The sequence below is a fragment of the Mustela nivalis genome (assembly GCF_964662115.1).
Source record: "Mustela nivalis genome assembly, chromosome: 7".
In the NCBI taxonomy this organism is placed as follows: domain Eukaryota; kingdom Metazoa; phylum Chordata; class Mammalia; order Carnivora; family Mustelidae; genus Mustela; species Mustela nivalis.
In genome coordinates, this window is record NC_139026.1 from 8,937,015 (window position 1) to 8,957,283 (window position 20,269).

The 20,269-nt window shown below is 59.8% G+C and overlaps 1 protein-coding gene across 1 annotated transcript; it reads left to right on the forward strand.

Annotated features, from left to right (window-relative positions):
- The first annotated feature begins 264 nt into the window (after window positions 1–264).
- On the forward strand, window positions 265–5,377 carry DNAL4 (dynein axonemal light chain 4). The gene is made up of 3 exons (XM_082740102.1): window positions 265–1,536; window positions 3,136–3,219; window positions 4,573–5,377. Exons 1-3 carry the CDS (start codon window positions 1,468–1,470, stop codon window positions 4,735–4,737), a joined length of 318 nt encoding a protein of 105 aa, XP_082596228.1. The 5' UTR covers window positions 265–1,467; the 3' UTR covers window positions 4,738–5,377.
- The last annotated feature ends 14,892 nt before the right edge of the window (window positions 5,378–20,269 follow it).

Sequence of the window (20,269 nt, forward strand, 5' to 3'; positions counted from 1 at the left end):
GCGCGAGGGACCGGAAGCCCAGCAGATGTCAGCCATCATCACTGCCCGTTAGTTACTCTGCAAGGCATCTTCCGGCTTTGGAGGCTGTGCCATGACAGCAAAACTATTTGGGACTGTGAGACGTGCTGGAGTAATGTTAGCGGGCGGTATCTGTCCAGCCTGGATGGTTAAATAGGGCTTGTAGCATGGTGGTTTAGATGCGTTTAGATCAGTACTACTTCTTCTTCTCACCCCGCCCCGCCCCCAAGGGGCAGAGGGAGAAGCAGACTCCCCGCCGAGCAAGGAGCCCACCGCGGGACTCGGGACTCGGTCCCAGGACCCTGGGATCATGGCCTGAGCCAAAAGCAGATGCTTCACGAACTGAGCCCCCCAGGCACCCCAGATCAGTACTTCTGCTGAGATGAAAAAGTTCTTTTAATTACAGGATAAATTGAATTGTAGAATAAAGAGAAACCACCAGGATTTCTAGCAATGCTCCCAGACATTTAGGATTCAGGCTCTTCTCTTTAGGAAAAGTCCCATCTGTTATTATATAACTAGATTTGAAAAAAAAAAAAAGAAAAATCCAAACATATGTATTAGGCCTTATCCCTCTTGGTTCATGTACACGCACGTTCTCTCATGTATGTGGCCACGTGCCGGGCCCTGTGTTAGCCGCTTTACATACATTGTCTCATCTGATCTCTTACAGCCCCAAGAGACAGATGTGACTTACCCCTGTGTTAGTGCCGAGGCATTGGAGGCCCAGGGCCACGCTGCTGGTGACCAGTAGAACCAGCACTAATGCCCACACCTTCCACTTTCTGGACCAACTGGCCGGAATAGGGAGACCTGGGCTGGGAGCCGGCCATGCCCAGGAGGACACAGATCATCTCTGCTCCGGTTCCTTCCATAAATCAGCTCAGAGAGGGGCTGCCTAGAGAAGGAGGTACTTGCTTGTCCACAAGACCAGGACTGTCGATCCTGACCTTGACACGTAACTTTCTAACCACGTGTACGGGGAGGTGAGGCCCACGTGCATCAGGGTTCCCGCAGACTTGCTGCATTTGCTAATTGCCGGCTCAGGCTCCAGCCTCGGCCTGGCCCGCAGTCAGTATTTGTCTTGATAATGACAGCGTGGGCTTCTAGCAGCGTACCAGTGTGTTCTTACCGGTCCCAGCAGCTCCTGTTGACTCATCCTCCCGTCTGCAGTCTTGCTGGCCATTTGGAAGAGGATGTGGAGGAGTTAAGACGGGGAGGTGTCACATTGTCAGTGAGACATTTCTAATTTGTGATGGATGGGTTTAAAGCCAAATCTCTCTCCTGGTTTTTCCTGTTTGCTACAGCACCCCTTGAGGAAAGACATTCTCTGCTCCCACCCAGTTGGCAGGGCCAGCTTCCTGAATCTCCCGGGTGTGTCTTAACTGCCAGTGCCAGCGCCTCCTGAAAGCCCCACTCTCTCCCTCCAGTGGTCACAGTGGAAGGATCATGGGAGAAACAGAAGGGAAGAAAGAGGAGGCTGATTATAAGCGACTGCAGACCTTCCCTCTGGTCAGGGTAAGCCGCAGGGGAGGGAGGCAGGGAGGCCGGCAGGGCCCGCACAGCTCGGAGTGAGACAAGGAGCTCGTTCCCCGCAGGACAGCAGGAGGAGGAAGTGAAAGGCTCTGTGGGCTCGGGTCTGGAGGTCTGGGGGTCAACAGTGCTTCGTTCTGTCATCCCTTCATTCATTCGACAAGTCTTTCCTGAGGCCCCCTACTACGTAGTCTAGGCACTGCAGTGATCAAGCCAGAGAGGCCTGGGTCACATGAAAGAGAGGCTTAAGGAACATAACTCAGGTAATCAGTGCTGTAGAGAGAAATAAAGCAGGTGTATGGAGCTAGTAGTGGAGAGAGGTTAGCTTCTGGGAGGAGTTCTCTGAGCTCTGACTTGAATAAAGCTGGGGAGATAGGCTCGCGGATATCTGGGGAAGAGCATTCGAAGCAGGGAAAAGGAGCACAGAAAACCCTAGGTGGGAGTGAGCGCAACATTTTGGAGAAACAGAAAGATGGGAGTGCTGAGATGGGTGACGGGGCGCGAGGCCAGGCCTCACAGGCGGGCCGGCCACCCCGACAGACACAGTGACAAACGTGGATTCTGTCCTGACTTCAAAGGCGAACAGTGGATGCTTTAAACCGAGGAATAACGGGATCCGTTTCTTGTTCTTAAAAGCTCACTCCAGCTTCGTAGGAATGGATTTTCGGGAACAGAGTGGAAGTGGAGAGACCGTCACCGCAGACTGCAGGGGCCCAGAGAGATGAGGGGGTGGCTGGGGTCCAGGTCACGGTGTGGAGGTGCACATGGTCACACTCGGGACTGATCTTGAAGGTCGAGGCAGTAGAAGACACTGGCGACTTGGGTGGCAGGCACAAGGGCACGCGATAATCCAGATAACTCCCAGAGTTGGCTTTTTCTGGAACTTAGGAGAGAAAATGGTGTCAGTTACCAAGAGAAGGAAGATGGAGGAAGGTAGGCTTGTGGGGAGAGTCGAGTCATCTTTTAGACATCTCAGGGATTTGGTCAAGTAGACAGCTGGACGTCGGAGTCCGGAGACCCCGAAGGAGGTTGTAGCTGGGAATGAAAATGTGGGAACCCTCCGCATGTAGAAGATGGACAGAGTTACAGGATGGGGTGGGAGATTGTGGAGAAGAGAGAGGGCTGGAGATGAAGCCCAGGACTGTCCTGCAATCAGGGTGGTCAAGGGGAGATCCAGCAAAGTTGGCAAGAAAGAGCAACCATGGGAAGAAAAATCAGAACCATCGAGAGCAGCCGAGGTGTCTCTTCAGGCTTTCAGAGTGAGATCCAGCTGCATTCTGGGCCTGCTTCTAAGTTATTTTCCATAACCCGCCTCTCTCCTGCCCGGGCCAGGCTGCTGGCTGGAACGCGGTGTTCATGAAGCTTCATGCCCTTGCAGAGGGGCCTGGGTGTGAGAACCTGCTTGGTTCCACTGGACTCCACACCCCAAGTCTGGAGATGGGTCGCCTCTCTGGGCTATGCCCAGGGCTGTTCTGGGGCAGCTCCCCAGTATCCGTGCCTTAAGCTTGGGACAGAGAGGCCCAGACCACAAGGCCAGGTCATGGGCTAAGCTGCTCTCTGTTTGTCCCCCTGCCCTGTCCCTAGCACTCGGACATGCCAGAGGAGATGCGAGTGGAGACCATGGAGCTGTGTGTCACGGCCTGTGAGAAATTCTCCAACAACAATGAGGTATTGCCGTTGGTACAGGCGGCCTCTTGTGCCTTTGGTGACCCCCGTGGGTGAATCAAGCGGCCCCCGTCCCCACATCCAGCTCTAGAGAGCCATAATGGGACCTGGCTAGCACCTTCCTTGGAAGGATTTGAAGCCCGTGGAAGGCCAGGAAGGGAAGGGTCTGGTGCTGTGTCCCAGCACTGGTCTGCTGGTCACTCCCAGCCCTAGAGGGCTCTCCGTGATGCCCCTGCTCAGGCTTCCTGTCTCAGGCAGGTGTTTCTCTGCCCAGTAGATTACCTTTTTTCGCTTTGGCTCCATCCCAGTAGAGAACAGGACCCAGCCAGGCATCAATTCATGTATCCATTCATCCATTCCGAAAAGATGTGAAACGCCATTTCTCACACTAGTCGCTGTTCTAGGTGCTGGGGACATGGCCAGGAGGCATTGACGTAGGAACGTTGTTCATCAGTCTGGTGATGACTGAGAAAGTAGCATGGCAGCCGAGAAGAAGCCAGGCCCTGGCCAATGAGAGCCTGGGCTTTGAGCCAGCCAGGCCTAAGTTCAAATGCTGTCTCCAGCCCTTGCTGGCTCTTTAACCTGGGAAAAGCCATTTCTCAGCTCTGCGCCCCGGTGTCCTGATCTGTAGTGGGGAGTCAGATGCTGTGTCCGTGCTGGGCACTCGGGAGGAGGTGTGTGCCAAGGGGGCGCAGGCCAAGCGCCTGGCACGCTGCGGAGAGGTGCTCAGCACACAGCTGAGCCTGAGACTCCCCCAGGCTGCAATCAGGGTGGGTCCTCTGCCCCTCCCTAGACTTCTCAAAAGAAGCTTCTTGAAAGAGCCAGCACAGAAAGGAGTGGGGGCTGTTGCCATCAGTGAGGGAAGCAGTCCAACTTCTCTTCCAGGAGCCCCTCAAACCCATTAGGGGAAAGCTTCTCTGTTCCCTGAAGACAAAGCTGGCGGCTCGCAATGCTGACAGTCGCATACAGTCCGGAGTGCTGTCAGGCGTGTCACTGCTCAGTGTCATGTCCCTAGCGCAGCCTGCCGCTGCGGACACCAGAGACAAGCGCTAAGTGGCAGAGCCCACACTCGGACCCCCGGCTCTGTCTGCGGACCCGTGTCTGCTTCCCCTCCCTCTCCGGTGTCTTCGTGATGCTTGGGGTCATGTCTGTTCTTCTGTTCCTCTGTAACAGCCCCGCCGGTTGGGGGGGGGGTGCTGTGCATGTGGGGCAGTGTGGAAACCCTTCCTGAAGGTTCCAGGAGCAGGAGAACAACAGGAGGGCATCGGGCTCTTCTCTTGCCAAGATTCCCAGAGAGGGGGCTGACCCGTGCCCTCCCCTCCCCGCCCCTCCTGATGAACGTCCTCTTGACTCCAGAGCGCTGCCAAGATGATCAAGGAGACGATGGACAAGAAGTTCGGCTCCTCGTGGCACGTGGTCATCGGCGAGGGCTTTGGGCTGGAGATCACACATGAGGTGAAGAACCTGCTGTACCTGTACTTCGGGGGGGCCCTGGCCGTGTGTGTCTGGAAGTGCTCCTGACGCGGCCCCTCCCCAGCCCCCGGCCCAGGGGGGCCCAGTACTGCCGGCAGGTGTCACTGTCCTGGTCTTTATCGGCCATAGGCAGATGGCCCCAGAAGCAGCCTGTCTGCTCATGGGACACTGGCAGCGTCTCCCCTTGTCCTCTGGAGAAGTGATGCCCCCCGCCCCCAGAAGCCCCTTCCCCGATCTGACCCCCAGGCTGAACAAACCACTGCATCTCATGGGGCTGGTAGCACCCTAGTCCCCCAGCTTTGGCCTGAGGACCAAGCAGCCTTCCCCGGTCCTCTCCTCTCCCCACCCCCAGCTGCCAGGCTGTGAGCCTTTTGTACCTGCCTCCACCCCTGTACTTGCACTTGGTAGCCCGGGGCGGAGGGTGTGGACATCACTGAGCCTCTGCGAGGCTCCGGGGCCAGGAGTGCACTCGCCACGAGGCCTGTTTGCAGGGAATCCTGGCCTGCTGGCTACCAATCATCAGGGACCGCATGCTAATTTGTACTTCTTATCTATCTCTGCTGGGTTTTCTATATTCTTTTTTGAGCGTGGGGAGAAGGGTTTTAGTAGAAGGGTGAATCCTATTTTACACAGCGGTCTTATTTATATAAATGTCTTGGTTTTTACAATTAAAGTGACCAAAAATGGACCTTGATCTATAGCCTCTTGAGGTTTTGGGGGGATGGGCTCAGCATCCCCGGGCCGTGGTGGGTCTCGGGAGCCTTCCGGCTGAACAGCAAGGCTCCTGGAATGTGCGCCCAGGCGCAGCCCCACTCTCCCAGGCCCTGCTCCCTCGCCATTGCGTCCCGGCTGGGGGTCACAGGCTGTTGCTGGGGCCACGTGGACACTGACCGAGACTCCCTCGGTGGCCAGCTGCCATCGCCTTAAAGACGTTTTCAGTCTCACATGATGGAGTTTTAGTTCGAAGGTGTTCGTTCAGCGGCTGCTGAGGTCCAGGCCCCGGGGCCGGGGACTCAGGACAGAAAAGACCCAAACCCTGCCGCCTGCACGTTCCCGGTCTCACGTGGTTCTGGAGGAACACTTGAACTCAGTTGTTTCAACCAGACAGGAAAAGTGATGTGACCGGAGCTAGGCCAGGGCCCTCTGGGAGGAGGAAGGCGAGCCGCCACACCCAGCCCAGGGAGTGAGGGGGGCCTCTGGCGGCTGAGGCCTGAAAGTGACTCTTGAAGGGCGGAAGGGGGAGCTTCCTGGGGGAGGGATTGTCCCAGGCCAGGAGGCAGTGGGAGTAAAGACACAGGCGGCAGAGTGATTTGAGCACGAGGGGGGCCCACTGAGGGGCTGTGAAGCCCCTTCTGCTCAGGGGCTGTTCCCTCCATTCAAGTTCTCAGACCCTCAGGTACTGGGCGGAGCTGGGGCAGCCTGTCCTCTGCAGCCCTAAGTGCTCCCTGCTCAGGGGACCTTCCTGTGATGGCCCACCGGGGACACTGAGGCCTGGCAGTCCCCGCCCCCTGCGCCCTTCTCCCTTCTGAGGCTGAGCGTGTTTGTCCCCAGGTGTGCCAGCGGGTGTGCTGGGCCGTGTGGTGCGCTCGGGCAAAGACCAAGTTGGCTGTCGGGTCGCTCATTGACATAAGTGCTTGCTGAGTCGGTGCCCTCGGGGTCCTGACCTGAGTGCCGTGGGGCAGACGAGAACTGGACGTTGAGGTCCCCGCAAAGGCTGACCCCAGGCCGGAGAGATTGGGGCGCACAGAGAGGAGTGACAGGAGAGGGGACGCCGAGGCCTGGAATGGCTGGGGTTTATTAACCCGCCGCCTTGCATCTGTTCTCGCCTCCCATCTGCCTCCGCGGCTGCCAGGCAGGGAGGCTGGCTCAGCCTGCGACCGAGGTGGCGGGGGCGGCATTGGGGAGCGTGGGCCCTGAGGTCCACCGATCTGGCTCAGGCCTGGCCCTGCTTCCTAACCTCTCTGTGCCTCGGTGGTTTTGTCTGTAGAATGGGGATAAGAAGCACCAGCCTCCTGAGGCTGTTGGGAGTCTCCGGCCTGCCTCTGGAGCAGGAGAGCCCCTGGGGCTGTGTGCGGTTCCCGTCTGCCCTCCTGATGCCCAGCCCCTCGGGCCGGGGGGGAGACTCCATGAGCTGCGCGGTAAGCGGCTGGCCCTCGTGGGCATGTGATACAGGCGTGCTCCTCGGCTCCAGGCCGCGGACCCGCTCCCCACTTGTCGCCCCACTTCTGCTCCCACAGAAGGCCTGGTCACTGTCGGGCCGGGTCTCAGGTGACCGGGCACTGTGGCAGCTGTGTCTCCCAGGGATTTCTTCCTTCTGCTCGCGGAGGCCAGCGCCAGCCGTGGTCACCCCGGCCTTCCTCGCAGGGCCCTCCCCACCCCCGGCCAGTGGCCCAGCAAGCCTCTGCGGGCGGGGCTGAAGAGGAGAGGGACGGAAGAATGCACCGCCCTTGGCAGTGAATGGCTCGAGGTCCGCTGAGGGCGACAGACCCGGAACAGAAAAGCAGGATGCACTGAAGTCATCCACGAGGAGGAGAGAGGCAGCGCTCACGGACATAGAGGGTTCAGGAAAGGAAGCAGCCCACTGCCCAGGGCACGGGGAAAGCTTCCGGAGGAGGGGGCATTGAGCTCAGCACTGGCATTTTCCAGGGGTGGGGAGGCAGGGGAAGGTGCCATCTGCTGGGGGAGCAGCGTGTAGCACGCGGCCCAAGGACACCGCTGAGAGGCTCGGGGGAAGGGGCAGTTGGGCTGGAGTTGCCCAAAGGGCAGGAGGGGAAGGGAACGTGCGGAAGGTGAGGATTTGGCTGGGGTTGAGGAGGACGAAAACACCGTCTGTTGAGTGTGTCCCACTTGGCAGGCACCGGGCTCCCTCCCACATAACCACGGTGTCCTGCATCCTCGGCAGACCTCCCAGGGGCAGCCACTGTCCCCGTTTACAAATGAGGAACCTGAGGTGGAGAGGATGAGGCGTCTTGCCCCGGGTCCAGCGGGGAAGCCACGAGCCTCCCTCGTCCCTCCTTGTCTCTGCGCCCCGCCCGGCAGAGAGCTGGGTCCCCACGTCTGTCAGGGCCTCAGTCTGCCCACTGTCCAGCAGCTGGCGGCTTTCTCCCACTGGCCTCGGGCCTCCACCTGGCCCTCTGCTCAGACCAAACAGCCCCGGGCAGCTGCTTAGTGGAAGCAAGATACAGCCCTGCAGCCCCGCAGTCCTGCAGCGCCGCGGTCCTGTCTCTGCTGCAGGGAACCGGGCTCACCCGCTCACACCTCCGTCCCTGCGGCCAGGCCCAGCCGGAGTCAGGGTGGGAGACGCTGGCAGCCTTGTTGAGAGGCCGGCTGCCAAGGCTCCGTCCCTCTGCCTGGGAGAGCCGCGAGCGGCGGCTGGGCCCCATCAGGCCCCTGCCGCCTGCCCAGTGCTGCTGGCACAGCCTCCAGAACCACAGGCCCTCCAGAGTGGGGGTGCTGGGGGGCCATGGGGCACTGGGGCAGTGTCTTGGAGAAGATGAAGGGGGAGGACTTGGTGTGGGGTCCCTGGCGACCACCACATGCCACTGCCAAGGGGACAGGCTGCCTTTGAAACGCTCCGTGTGGCCTCATGAGAATATTTCATGTCCTCTTAGCAGGGAGGCCGAGAGGCTCCAGGAGCCCACTTCACCTACTTCCTGCCTCTCTGGAGAACAGGCAGGCAGGGGGGTGTCCCCCGGGGTTGTGGGGTCCCAGCACAAACCAGCATAAACCCCCTCACCCCCCCAAGCAGGGGTGACTGAGCCGGGAAGCAGGCTTCCAGCTCCTTAAAGAGAGAAGCGGGCAGCCTGAGTGCGCCCTGGGGACCCTCCCCCGGTTCAGGAGGGGGATCGTCAGGAGGGGGCTCATCGCCCTGTTCTATTTTCCTTTTGTTCTCCTCATCTCGTATTTAAAGCAACCACCTCCCACTGCCAGCTGCTGTCTTCAATCCTTCGAAAGGGCCCGCTAGGGGTGGGGGGGTGGAAAGCGAGCACGCTCAGGAGGCGGGAGCTGAATTCGTATTAATAATATTCCCAAACCACCAAGCATGCCAGGCACTTCCCTGAACATTTTCCAGACTCGAGCTCATTTAATTCGTCCACCCACTCTGAGGCGTACTGTCCACGCCCCTCTCTCCACATAGGCCACCGAGGCGCAGAGCGGCGAAGCTCCAGGTCACATGGGATTGGGGAGGCAGAGCTGGGCTTCGCCCGAGGCCTGGAACCCCAGAGCTCCCACACCTAAATCTCTCCAGCGGTCTGCCCACTGTCTCCTCGCCTGCACAGCAGGGCTCTCGGCCCCTGCGCTGCCTCCTTCCCAGGACGACTGTCAGGCCCTAGGGAGATGCAGGCCACGGACATGGAAGTCCTTTCAAGTAGGAAGAGCCAGTCCAGAATTTGGGTCAGGGTGTGTCTGGGGTGCGGTCCTGCATCCCTGGGCCTCCCGGTCCCTGTAGACATCGGCCCACAGCACTGGAGCTTGAATCGCAGGGTAACCGCGCATGTGCACATGTGCACGTGTGCAACCACACTTCCAGTGACCAAGGACCCCAAAGACCTGGACTAGACACCCCCCACCACCACCCTGAGCCAGGGAAGAGCCAGTCTCAGTGACAAGTGCCTGTGCGGGCTCCCCGGTTGCCCAAGCCCTCTCGGAACTGTGTCTGTCCTTCCAGCATTAAAATGGCCCCGGGAAGTAGGGTCCCCGCCACCACCAGCAGTGGGGAAATGGCTTCGCAGGGAACTTGTGACACACCGGCGGCGAGGACTGGCCCCGGGCTCAGGTTTCCCTGTTGCACACCCACAGCCTGGGAGACGTGGTGAGAGTGACGGGTTCTCCGGGACACCTTCCCCACTGCACCTTCCGGATCCCCCTTCTAGACCTTCACTCCTTGTCCCCAGTGCGTCGCGTCTTCTGTCACGGTGTCTACGTCTGCTACACTTGATCGACTTGATGGCAGGGACCGTGTCTTCTCTGTCCAGCACACTGCCTGCTACGTATCAAAGATGCTTTGTGATGAGTGAGGGAGTGAAAGGATGGATGGATGGACGGACAGATGGATAATGAATGGATGGGTGGGTAGGTAAATGAGCGATAAGTGAGGCTGATGGATGGTGATGGGCGGACGGTCGGACGGATGGACAGTGGATAATGGATGAGTGGAAAAGCCCTGAGAAACCGAGGGCAGCAGGCACACGAGGCGGGCATATCCGCCATGGCTGAGTCAAGGCCCGAACCTTGTCCCTTGAGTTCTGATACCCTCTGCCAAATGTTCAGACCCCTCACGGGAGGCCTCAGGTTTGTTTGGGACTCACAAAGTCACTCCCCTTTGCCCTGGTTCCGAAGAGACATGTAAAATCCAGAAGCAGCGTGAGTGGATTCCAATGGGTAGAAGAGCATTGCAAAGCAGGAACAGGGTGCTGGGTTTGCAGTTAGACCTGAAAACCAGTGCAGGCTCCACCACTTGCAGGCTGCGTGGCCTGGAGTGAGTCCTTTCGTCTCCTGAGCCCCATTCTCCTGTGTAAGATGGGGAGAAGTCCTTGCCCTCCTACCCAGAGGTCACTGTCACTGGGAGAATGGGGGATATGGAGCCGCAATTGAAAGGGGGCATCACAGGTTGGGTACTGTCATCGAAGCCTCTGCTAGAGGGTTGTCATTGGAAAGTGCAATGACAACTTGGCTCCTACACATACCTGGGTTGGCCTTTGATGACCATTTTCAGCCTCACCTTGCATCCTAGTGGTCTTTCCAACTGTTGCTCAGCAAATATTTGATGAGCTCTGGGGAAGTGCTGGGCCCTGGGCAAAGGACATGGGTGCCCACTCTGGTCCCTAACCCCCGGGGGCACACAGGCTCTAAAGGGGCTTCTAGGAGAAGCCTGTGCAGGCAGAGCTATGGGCAAGCCAGGGGACGTGTGTGCCAGGCCCCCTGGAAAGCTTCACCCAAGCCTTCCTGATCGCCCTGGTGGGGGCAGAGCCTCCCCTTCGAGCACTCAGAGGCTGGAGCACTTGTGGGAGCCAATGGGCTTTGCATTATATACCTGCTTACCGGGCTTAGCACAGGGTTGTGTATACAGCTGGTGCTCAGTAAATGCTTATTATGTGAACACCCTTGTGCATTTATTCATTTGTCAGATCTTTCAGCACATTCTTTGTGCCAGGTTCCGACGGGGCCGGGGACACAGGACAGCGTGACATGCTTGCCACCCTTCAGAGCTGGCAGCGAGGTGGACCTGAGAGCCAGCAGGGACGGCTCTCTGTGCAAAGTGTCATCCCGGGACACAGGAGTGCCAAGGAGGGGCGCAAAAGCCAGACAAGGGACATTTGAGCTGGACCCTGAACTAAACTGGACTTGGGGTTCAACTCACGGGGAAGGGGCTGAGGCAGAGCTGGGAGCGTGTGGATGAGCTCTGGGAGAATCGCAGGCAGAGCGGGGGGCAGGGGTACGGGATGGGGGGGCAGGAGATGAGAGATGGTTCTGGAGAGGCGAGCAGGGGCCTTTGTGGGCCTCACTCGCTGAGATGAGGAAGGGAAGCAGGTGGCCGCGGAGGTGGTGACAGCATCCACAGGCAGAGTCCAGCTGCCCCGGAGATGCCGGGCTGGGGGCTGGGGGCTGGGGGGGCAGGCTGACACCAGGATGGAAGGAAGGGGCCAAACAGAGGGAGGCGACAATGTGTGGTCATTCACCAAGCGCTGGGAACGCCCGTGTGAGGAGGCGTGCCTCAGTCTCTGAGGGCTGGTCCTCACTTTCCCCGCCAGCTCAGAGCCCCCACGGAGTGGGAAGGGGCAGCACCCCCTGGGGACACACCAGCATCTTTGGAGGTTTGTCCAGGGCTAGGGCAGGGAGGGAGACATTCTGTCACTGAGTCATCCGGAGGCCAGCTCTGCCTTCCCCTGGGCCCTTCTCTTATCAGCACTGATAACTGACCCCCCACCTGGCCAGGCCTCTCCCCCCACCCCGGCCTCCACTGCATCTCGGGGCACTTGGGCCCCCCCTGGACGACCCATCTGGGAGATGATCCCAGCCGCAGCCGGGGGGCTCCCAGAGACGCCGCCTCTCTCTGGCCGGCCTCGCTCACAGCCATCAGCGCCCCCTTCCAGGCTGTCGGCCCAGCCCAGCTCCAAGGCCCTCCCATGGTTTCCATAGTGGCACCTCCGCGGCCAGTGGCCCTGCAGCTGCGCTTGGCTTCTTCCTCTTGGGCCCCTTCAGATGGCCTTGTCATATTCAGGGCAACCCATGCCTGGCCCCCCACCCCTGCTCTGGAGCCTCAGGAGGTCCTCGGCTTCAGGAGCCAGGGAGGCTTCTGGATTCAACCTGCCTCCAGGAGCAGAGGAGACGCCAGGCCGCAGCCTTCCAGATGGCCGAGGGCAGACACCAGACACCCCTGTGTGGCACCCACGCCTGTCCTGGGGGAGGACAAGCTCCTCCAGGTCACCCCAGAAAGAACTTCTCGCTGACTAACAGCAAGAGTGGCGAACGGAAGTTGTCCAACTCCTGGCCGATGCCACGTTCCGCGGCCAGAGATCAAGCCTCTCCCACTGCCGCATCGGTGTGTGACGTCTGGAGATCCCTGTGCGGCCGGCACAGCTCAGACTCCAGGATGCGGGCTGCTCCCTGTGATTCAGGCTCCCTTCTTTGCTCTCCTCCTCGTCCCTCTTGAGTGTTCCATCCGCTGCTGAGCCCTGGGACCCTGGAAACGGCCAGTCCCTGCCATTAAGCCGTGTTCCCTACCCATCGGGGCCTTGGCCACAGACCTCGATAACTGGTGAGAGCTGAGCTCCCACGAGCTGGGCGTGCCGGGGAGAAGCCTCCATACCCAGACTGGCCCAGAGGGTTTCTTGGAGGAGGTGGCGTTTGAGCTGGACCTAGGAGGCATTAGCATAGGTCCCAGGGTGGTGAAGAGGGGTCAGGCCTTGTAGCCAAAGAAGCTGGGGCTGAGGAGTGGGCAGAGCTGGGGCTAGGGCTGGGTCAGCCAGGAGTGAGCCACGGGGTGTTGGGGTGGGTGGGGTTCTTGCGGGATCGTGGCACCACGGAGTCGGGATCAGTGGCCCTTCCTCGCAGCCCTGAGGGCTCAGGAGAGGCAGCTAGGAGCTAGTAACCTGCTCTGTTCCGCAGGCGCAGGAGAGCTGGGCTACCTAACCCAGCCCCCCACCCCCATCCCACTCCCCCCTCAGCAACCAGAAGGACCACGCTACTCCCTAGCTTTCCCCCACCTGACAGTTTCCCCGCTGCCCCAGGATAAAGCCCAACTTCTTGCCCTGGCCCACCAGGCCCAGCGTGGCCTGGCCTCACTGCCCATCAGCAGGGTCCAGCTGCCTTGACAGCCAGGGCCAGGCCTGGTCCTCAGGTTGGCCGAGCTGCCAAGCCACACCCTGGGGCACCCACCCCCACGGTGGTGCTTCCACACCTATCAGATGAGCTGTACCCCAGCACGACTGCCGGACTCCCCCTGTTGTAAGAGGTGCCTACCAAGACGATCGTGGCCTTGGCTGTGGTCAAGTCTACCTGCATGCCCCCCGCCCCACATTCCCCACGCCCCACCCCTGCCCACCCCAACGCTGTCTCCTCTTTGCAGTCTGTCTCAGGGATCCCAGCTGAAGCTAACCCCAATGTGTGCCAACAATGGTATACCGTCTTCAAACCCGTGAGGCGAGACCAGGGAGGGGAACTCGCTCTGCCACGAGCTGGCTGTGTGTCCCTGGGGCCAGCCACCCCCGTCTCTGGGCCCATCGCCTCCTCTGTGGCCAAGAGCTGATCTCCCACATAGTACAATTCAGCCCTGCTCCTGTTCAACCCCCACCACCCACCCCCAGTCCACTTCTGTGCGGTCCTATTTCTCCAAGATGCGTTTCCTCCTCTATCGCTAGGAGCCCCTCTGGGAGGCTGTTCTCCCGGGGTTGGCGGTGCGCGGCGACCTCTTGTGGCCACATGTGGGCATAACATGGCTCTGCTGGGACTGTTCCCGCCGGGTCCACACGAGGGCGCTGGGAGGGCAGGAGGGGCTCTGCCTACCCCTTGCTCCTCTCCCAGGCCCCCGCCAGGCCCGCTCAAGTTCATCAGGCCCAACTGGGAAAAGATGGGGTGGCGCTGAGTCAGCTCCAACTGCCTTCTGATCGTCATTCACAGACTTTTATTAGGCATCTGCTGTATGCCCTGCCTGTGTGGGTGCTGGGGCAGCGAAAAGAGCAGGCGGGTCCCCATACTCCCTGGAGTTAGGGACCAACGAGGCCCCAGCCCCTCAACTTCAATCTCGGAGCCCCGTATCCCCTGGAACCGCGCCGGCTCCACAGTCCCCACAGGGCCAGGCTGCAGGGGTGGGACCTGGCCCAGGGCAGACCTCGGAGATGCAGCCGTTCCCCACCCACCTGCGCCTCCACCCAGTCCCACCCCCGCCCTCCACCGTCACCCCTCGGTGCAGAGGCTCCTCCCAGAGCTTCCACGGAGACACCCCCCCACACTCGGAGCACCTCCTTCCACGCTGGGGCGCCTCTTTTGGGACATCAGGTTGGTGCTGACTCTGACTTTACCCTCCAGGGAAGGGGCCAAATGATTAGAATGTGGGAAGCTTTTTTATGGAAGATCCTTTTGTAGAGCGAGGGAGCACTCTAAAATTTATCTTTTCAGCCCCTTTGGATTTTCTGCTTAGAGGGTCCCCCCACCCACTCCGGCCAACACAGGCAGAGGGCCTGGACACAGAGGAGAATGAAGGCAGGGCCAGCTCCTCACAGTCCCCAGGGAGCCCGCCTGGAGAGCAAGAAGGGAGACCCCAGCACGTCTCCATTCCGTGCCTGGAGCGTTAACTCCAGACCAGAGACCCCCTGCCCTGAGCCTCAGTCCCCCTGGGAAGGGACATTTACCAGGCCCCACGTACCACCCACAAAAGACCAAAACAGGACTTTTCTTCCACGGCCACTTGCATATCTGTGATTGCACCTGGAGAGGCAGAGTGAAGACCCGAAGGCACAGAGAGGTTAAGTACCTTGCCCAGGGTCCCACAGTCACTGGGAGCTGAATAGAGGGGTGAGTCCAGGGTCTTCAGAGACCCCATACCTTCTTCGCTGGACCATCTGTCTTGACTTTTGAAAGGCCCTCCTGTGGACCACTTTTGGAAGGAAGCCAGAGGAGGGAAGGCAGCATAAGGGCCAGGCTCTGGGCCTCATTATCATTCCGTCCGCACCGTGGTCCATCAGAGATGAGGAAATGGAGGCCCAGGGAGGCAAAGCTACCCACCTCCCCCCTCCACCGGCCATGCAGGTCTCTCACAGGTGCAGGATTCTGTCTCTGGTAGTGTGGGCAAGAAGCCAAGACACCCTCCCCCCGCCCCCACCAGGACCAGCCGGTCTCTAGCCTAGCATGAGGCTTCCAGCTGCTGGGACCCCGGGGCAGAGGGCCTTTCTGTCTCGTATCGGGCTGACCCAGAGTCAGGAGGCCCCTACCCGCCTCTGTTACTTCTCTGACTTTGAGCAGCACAGTTCGAAAGGGCAACTTTTCTCCTGGCTAGGGGACCCTCTGTGGCCAGCTCTCTTGCAGCCCGGGGAGGGGGAGAGCCAGAGCACAGCCCAGACGGCAGGTCTCCTCAAGCTCCCCCTGCCCCTCGATGGCCCCGCCTCCCACCCTGCTCTCCCTGGGCAGATTCCACCCTGGCGCTTGGCTCAGAGGGGGCCAGTAGAAAGGGCACCTGCTTTCAGACCCTCCGGCCTCACCATCCATCAGACGCTTACCTTGGACAAGTCACTCGGTTTCTCCAAGCCCAGCTTCCTATAAAGGTGACGATCAAACAGACCTTCCTATAAAGGTCTCAGAGTAATTTAACTGAGCTTACAGGTGTGAGGAAAGTGCGTAGGGCCTGGCCAGGGCGTGTCCTTCTTTGCCTATCTTCGGGGACAGAATCCTGGAATTCTGGAGCGTTCGCCCAGCCATGGGCCGACAGCTGAATAATGAATGTCAGGGTGATATGAGGTGGCCCTACTGACAGAAAGCTCTGCGGAATCTTCTTCACGGGCCGCAGCCTGGGGAAGCAGTAAATCCAGAGTCTCCTCGTCTGAGCGCCACCCCCCCCCACCCACACTGTCCTCCACACGGACCGTATCCCCCTCTTCCTCCCAGAAACCCCGTGTCCAAAGTAGACCCAGACTGCGCCCGCTCTGCCTGTGAGCCTTCCCTGCGCCAGCCCCAGCCAGAGCCTTGTACGCCGACCCGTCTCTGATGGGGGACAGGGGACAGGACCAGTAGTGAAGGCAGCAGAGGGCACAGAGTCCTGTGAAGGGACACAACCCCACCCTCGCATCTGGGGTGGCTTTCTAGAGGAGACATCATGGTCACTAGGATTTGAAGGATTTAAGAGGGTGCATGTGAGTTAGTGGCGTGTTAGCCGAGACAGGAAAAGTGAGATGGGCCACCAGGTAGAGGTCACAAGGGTGTGGAGGCTGGCCGGTGCGGGAACCGTAGTAAGTTGCCGAGGCTGTAACTGGAAATTGAGGAGAGAAAGCAGCAGACTGGGGACCGGGACATGGGGGAGGCTTTGGGTGGGGCTTGCTGGCCTGAGTCAGCCCAAGGTAGGGGTCCCCTAATCTTGCCTCCCAGGTAAAGGACAGGGACCCTTTTCATGTGCCCTGCCCTGTGTTCACTTATGCCCTGGACAGTGAGCCCCAGGGGCCGTGGGAGGTGGCTGGCAGGCCATCGGTCCGTGGCTGAAAAGGATCATGTGTTCTGTGGGCCATCCAGGTGTCGCCCTGTCCCTCAACTTCTTCCAGGACGCGCAGGAGGCCCCAGCCGACTCCAGCCCTCCAATCAATGCCTGTTCTCACACTCCGCTCGCGCTCTGCAGCTGGCCGGGTCCAAGTCCTGGCGCCCCACTTACCAGCAGGAGCCCAGACCGCCTGTTCATGTTGTGTACTTGCTGGGTCTCAGTGTCCTTATGGGGGAACTGGAGTCAAGAAGACCTGTGTGCTGAGGCTCATAGGCCGTGCTCATCGCTGTGAGTCCCCTTCCCTGTGTGGCAGGACCTCCCTCCCTACCGAGGCCAAGGGCAGGGACCTAGGCTGGTGGTGCCCTGGTGGACACAGCCGGGGGAGGAGGGCGTAGGCACAGAACCAGATGCAGGTTGGGGGGGGTGGGGTCAGGGGAGGCCATGGCATCCACCCACAGGGGCAGTCTGGGCACGTAGCTGCCAGGGCTAGGGGTGGGCATCTCCCTGGGGGCCACGGGGCTGCCCTGCCAGGCAGGGAGCTCAGTGAGAAGGAGTCGGGAACCAGGAGCCCTGGGAATCCAGGCTGCGCTGCTGTCAGGGACGGATACGTTTGCTGATCCCTAGGGTGGGTGATGAGAAGGAGCAGATCCATTAGTCACTTTGCCGGGATGATCCTTCCCTCCCCTCAGCCACCCCAAGTAAGGTTATTGCGCCCATCTTACAGGCCAGGAAACGGAGTTTCACCTGCCCCTGGCCAGTTATAGAGAGCAGCCAGGTCAACAGAATCTGGGCATGGGTGTATCTGGATCTAGGGAAAGTGGCAGAAATCCAAGGTGGTGTAGAGCCAGAGCCCAAGGGAGTCACCGCTTTAGGGCAGAATGGGGGGCACTGGTCCTGCCCACACCCCATCCCCAGCCATTGAGTGGGCTGAGCTCAGTAAGGGACAGGAGCCAGGCAGCCTCTCCCAGGACTGCCCCCCGCCCCCAGCACCACCTCCGGCTTTGCTCCTCCTGCAGCAAGCAACCGTGTATACCCCTCCAACTCCAGCACAGAGCCCGAGCTGACTGGCAGCCCCCCACATCGGAGGGCACCATGAGCTTCTTTGTGCCCAAACCAGCCTGGGCAAATATGCGTGGTGCAACCCCCCTGGAGCAAGAGCCAGAAGGCCAAGTGAACGGGGACAGAAGAGCTCTGGTCAGGGCCGCGGGATGGGGGTATCTGCCGGGCCTCCCCCTGGTACGCACGTGGTTCTTGTGAGCCCCAGGGCAGGCACGGGCCAAATGGAAAGAGAAAATGTGCTCTGGGTTGAGAAAGCTCTGGTTTTATCAGTAACCGGCTCTGTGACCTTGAACAGACCAACCACATCTCTGAGCACAAATCCCATCAGATTTTTTATCTGTAAAATGGGGACAGCGAGGCCTACCGGGGATGGTGGTTATTCGTTCCTTCTGCTGGTGTTCCCTGAGCACCTGCGATGCTAGGTGCTGGGGAAGTTGCACCAGGAGTCACTCTTACTAGTCAATGGTGGGCACCTTCCAGAAATCCCAGTTCCCAGATGCCAGCCAATGGCCAGCCCTGAAGGCAGGCCTTTGTCCCAGGCCTGCTGTGTTCATTCTTTTCTGTATAAGGTGGAGAGGGGAGGCCATGAGGCTGGGGAGACAGGCGCCACGCCATGGGGGCCTTCTAGGCTGGACCAGACTTGACCCAGGGCTTGATGGAGCCATGGACAAGTGGTTAAGCTAGAGGCAACTGAAAAGCTCCAGCCTGTGCTTAAGGAAGATTGTTCTGGAAGTTTTGTGGAGGCCAGCAGGAAAGTGTGGTGTGGGGAGAAGCCAGGAAGCTGCAGAAATCATTCAGAAATCAACTCTGGAACTGGGGTTCCTTGGGGACAATGACAGCATGACAGGCCTTAAGGGGCAGAGGGACTGTCCAGTGGGGGAAGGGGCGGCACGGAGCTGAGGGGTCCCAAGGGGGAAGGTTGGAGCCTGGGGAGGGGTGCCGGATCCAAGCAGTGGGTCCTGGGGGGGAGGCTGGCCGTTAGGGGTGAGGTGTGGGCTGGGGCAGGGACGCAGTTTTGAAGAGTCTGGGATGCGGGTGACAGCTGGGAGGGGCCGGAAGAGGAAGACCGAGAAACTGCCTGAATTTCAAATAACCACAGCCGCTTCGTCCCCAAGAGGAAAGCAGTCAAGAATCCAGCACAGGAGAAGGAAGAGGAACAGAGAAGAGAAGTGGGGGGTGAACAGGATGCAGGGGAGAAAACAGAGGAGTTGGGAGCGTTCCAGACGCGAAGGAGAAAGAGATGCGACCTGCAGGCCCCTCAGAGCCTGTGTGGCAAGAGCGTGGGAGCCAGGCTGGGGTAGAGGGAGGAGGGAGGCCGTAGCAGGCTCAGGTCAGCCCCCGACTGCTGACTCACCACATGCGATGTCCCCCGGGTGGCAGGCAGGGGACTGGGTGCGCAGACAGGTACCTCCCTGTCCATCCTGGGGGCAGGGCAGCTTCGGGCAGGGGCGGCCAGGGCCCAGGTGGGGGGGCGGGGGCAGCCAATAGGGCTGAGCCCGGGATGGTCTCTGGAACGGATGCCTGCCGTGGCCACAGGAGCACCCCAAGGCTTGCCTGAAGCCATGTCATTCCCAAGTGACAGCCCGAGCAGGACAGAGGACTACATATGGCCCCAACAGTCCCCACCCATGTGCCACCAGAGCCAGCTGGATGGACCCCCCCAACACCTGGGGAAGTACAGACCTTCAGGAAGTGGGCCGTGGGGGCAGAGAGGAGCACAGGAGAGCGGAACAGACTGGGTCCCCAGATCGAAGTGCCCTCAGCCATGGGCAGAGGCTCCCGAGTCCCGCCTTCTATCTGGGAACCACACCGAGTGACTCATGATGGAATGTTCTTCCCCATGCCAGCTGCCGTGCTGACAGCCGGGTGCTGCGTGAGGAGGGCCCCTCTGAGGTTTGTCCCTGCATGTCCCCACTGTGAGGACGGCTGCCCCTGGGGTCCCATGCAGCTCAGCTCATCCTGACCATGGCCACCTAAAGGGCAGGGCAGGATGGCATTCTGGACCCTTACCCAGCAGTGGAGCAGGCTTGTGTGTGGGGGGGGTGTAGCCCTGGAGGAGCGGCCTGGGTGAGTGGCAAGTGGTGGAGGGTTTGTTGACATTGGGGAGGGGCTGGGGTGCTGCTGTGGTGTCTCAGGTTACCACAGGGGACAAGAGCAAAGAGTCCAGTGACAAGGCTGGGAGAGGCGGTCCCCACACTATGTACCTGGTGGGTCTGGCCAGGTCCTCTGAGCTGAGTGGTCCCTCTGCTATCCCCTCTGTCCCCTGGCTACTCCTCTCTCCGATTCAGGTCACTGTCCCTGGCAGCTTCCCTGACTCCCCAAATCTGGGCGAAGGGAGTCACAGCCAGTCCCTCCCTTACACACGATAGGCACCGTGCCAGGGCCCACAACACATTTAGGGCCTGCAGACATGTCTTCATTATTTTTTCAATGAGAAGAAAAAAAAAATGAATACAAGCCAGCCCGGATGATGTTCCCTTTTATACCAACACAGCCACAAAATAGAACTTTTAATATTTTTGTGGGGGTCAAATAAATAATCTTTTTAAAAAAAGGAAAGAAAGGAAGAGGCTATCTTTCAAAAAAAACCAAAAGATATTTTTATGGAGGAAGGGGCCCAGGAAAGTGATACGGAGGCCTTGATCATAGGGGCCCCAGAGGCCTGGGTTCTGGGGGGGGGGGGCACTGTGTGATCCGATCACTCACTTCTTTCTCCAGCAGGGCCGGGTCCTCCTCACTGGCCAAGCAGGCATATTTTGTAAATTAAAAAGTAATGGACGTTGACACAGCACTCACTCTGTGCCCGGCAACGGGCTAGGCTTCTGGGAAGTAGACACA

Coding starts and splice junctions, on each gene's coding strand:
- DNAL4 (XM_082740102.1), top strand. CDS start 1,468: ATGGGAGAAACAGAAGGGAAGAAAGAGGAGGCTGATTATAAGCGACTG. Junction 1,537..3,135: donor AGACCTTCCCTCTGGTCAGG/GTAAGCCGCAGG, acceptor CCCTGTCCCTAG/CACTCGGACATGCCAGAGGA. Junction 3,220..4,572: donor AATTCTCCAACAACAATGAG/GTATTGCCGTTG, acceptor TCTTGACTCCAG/AGCGCTGCCAAGATGATCAA.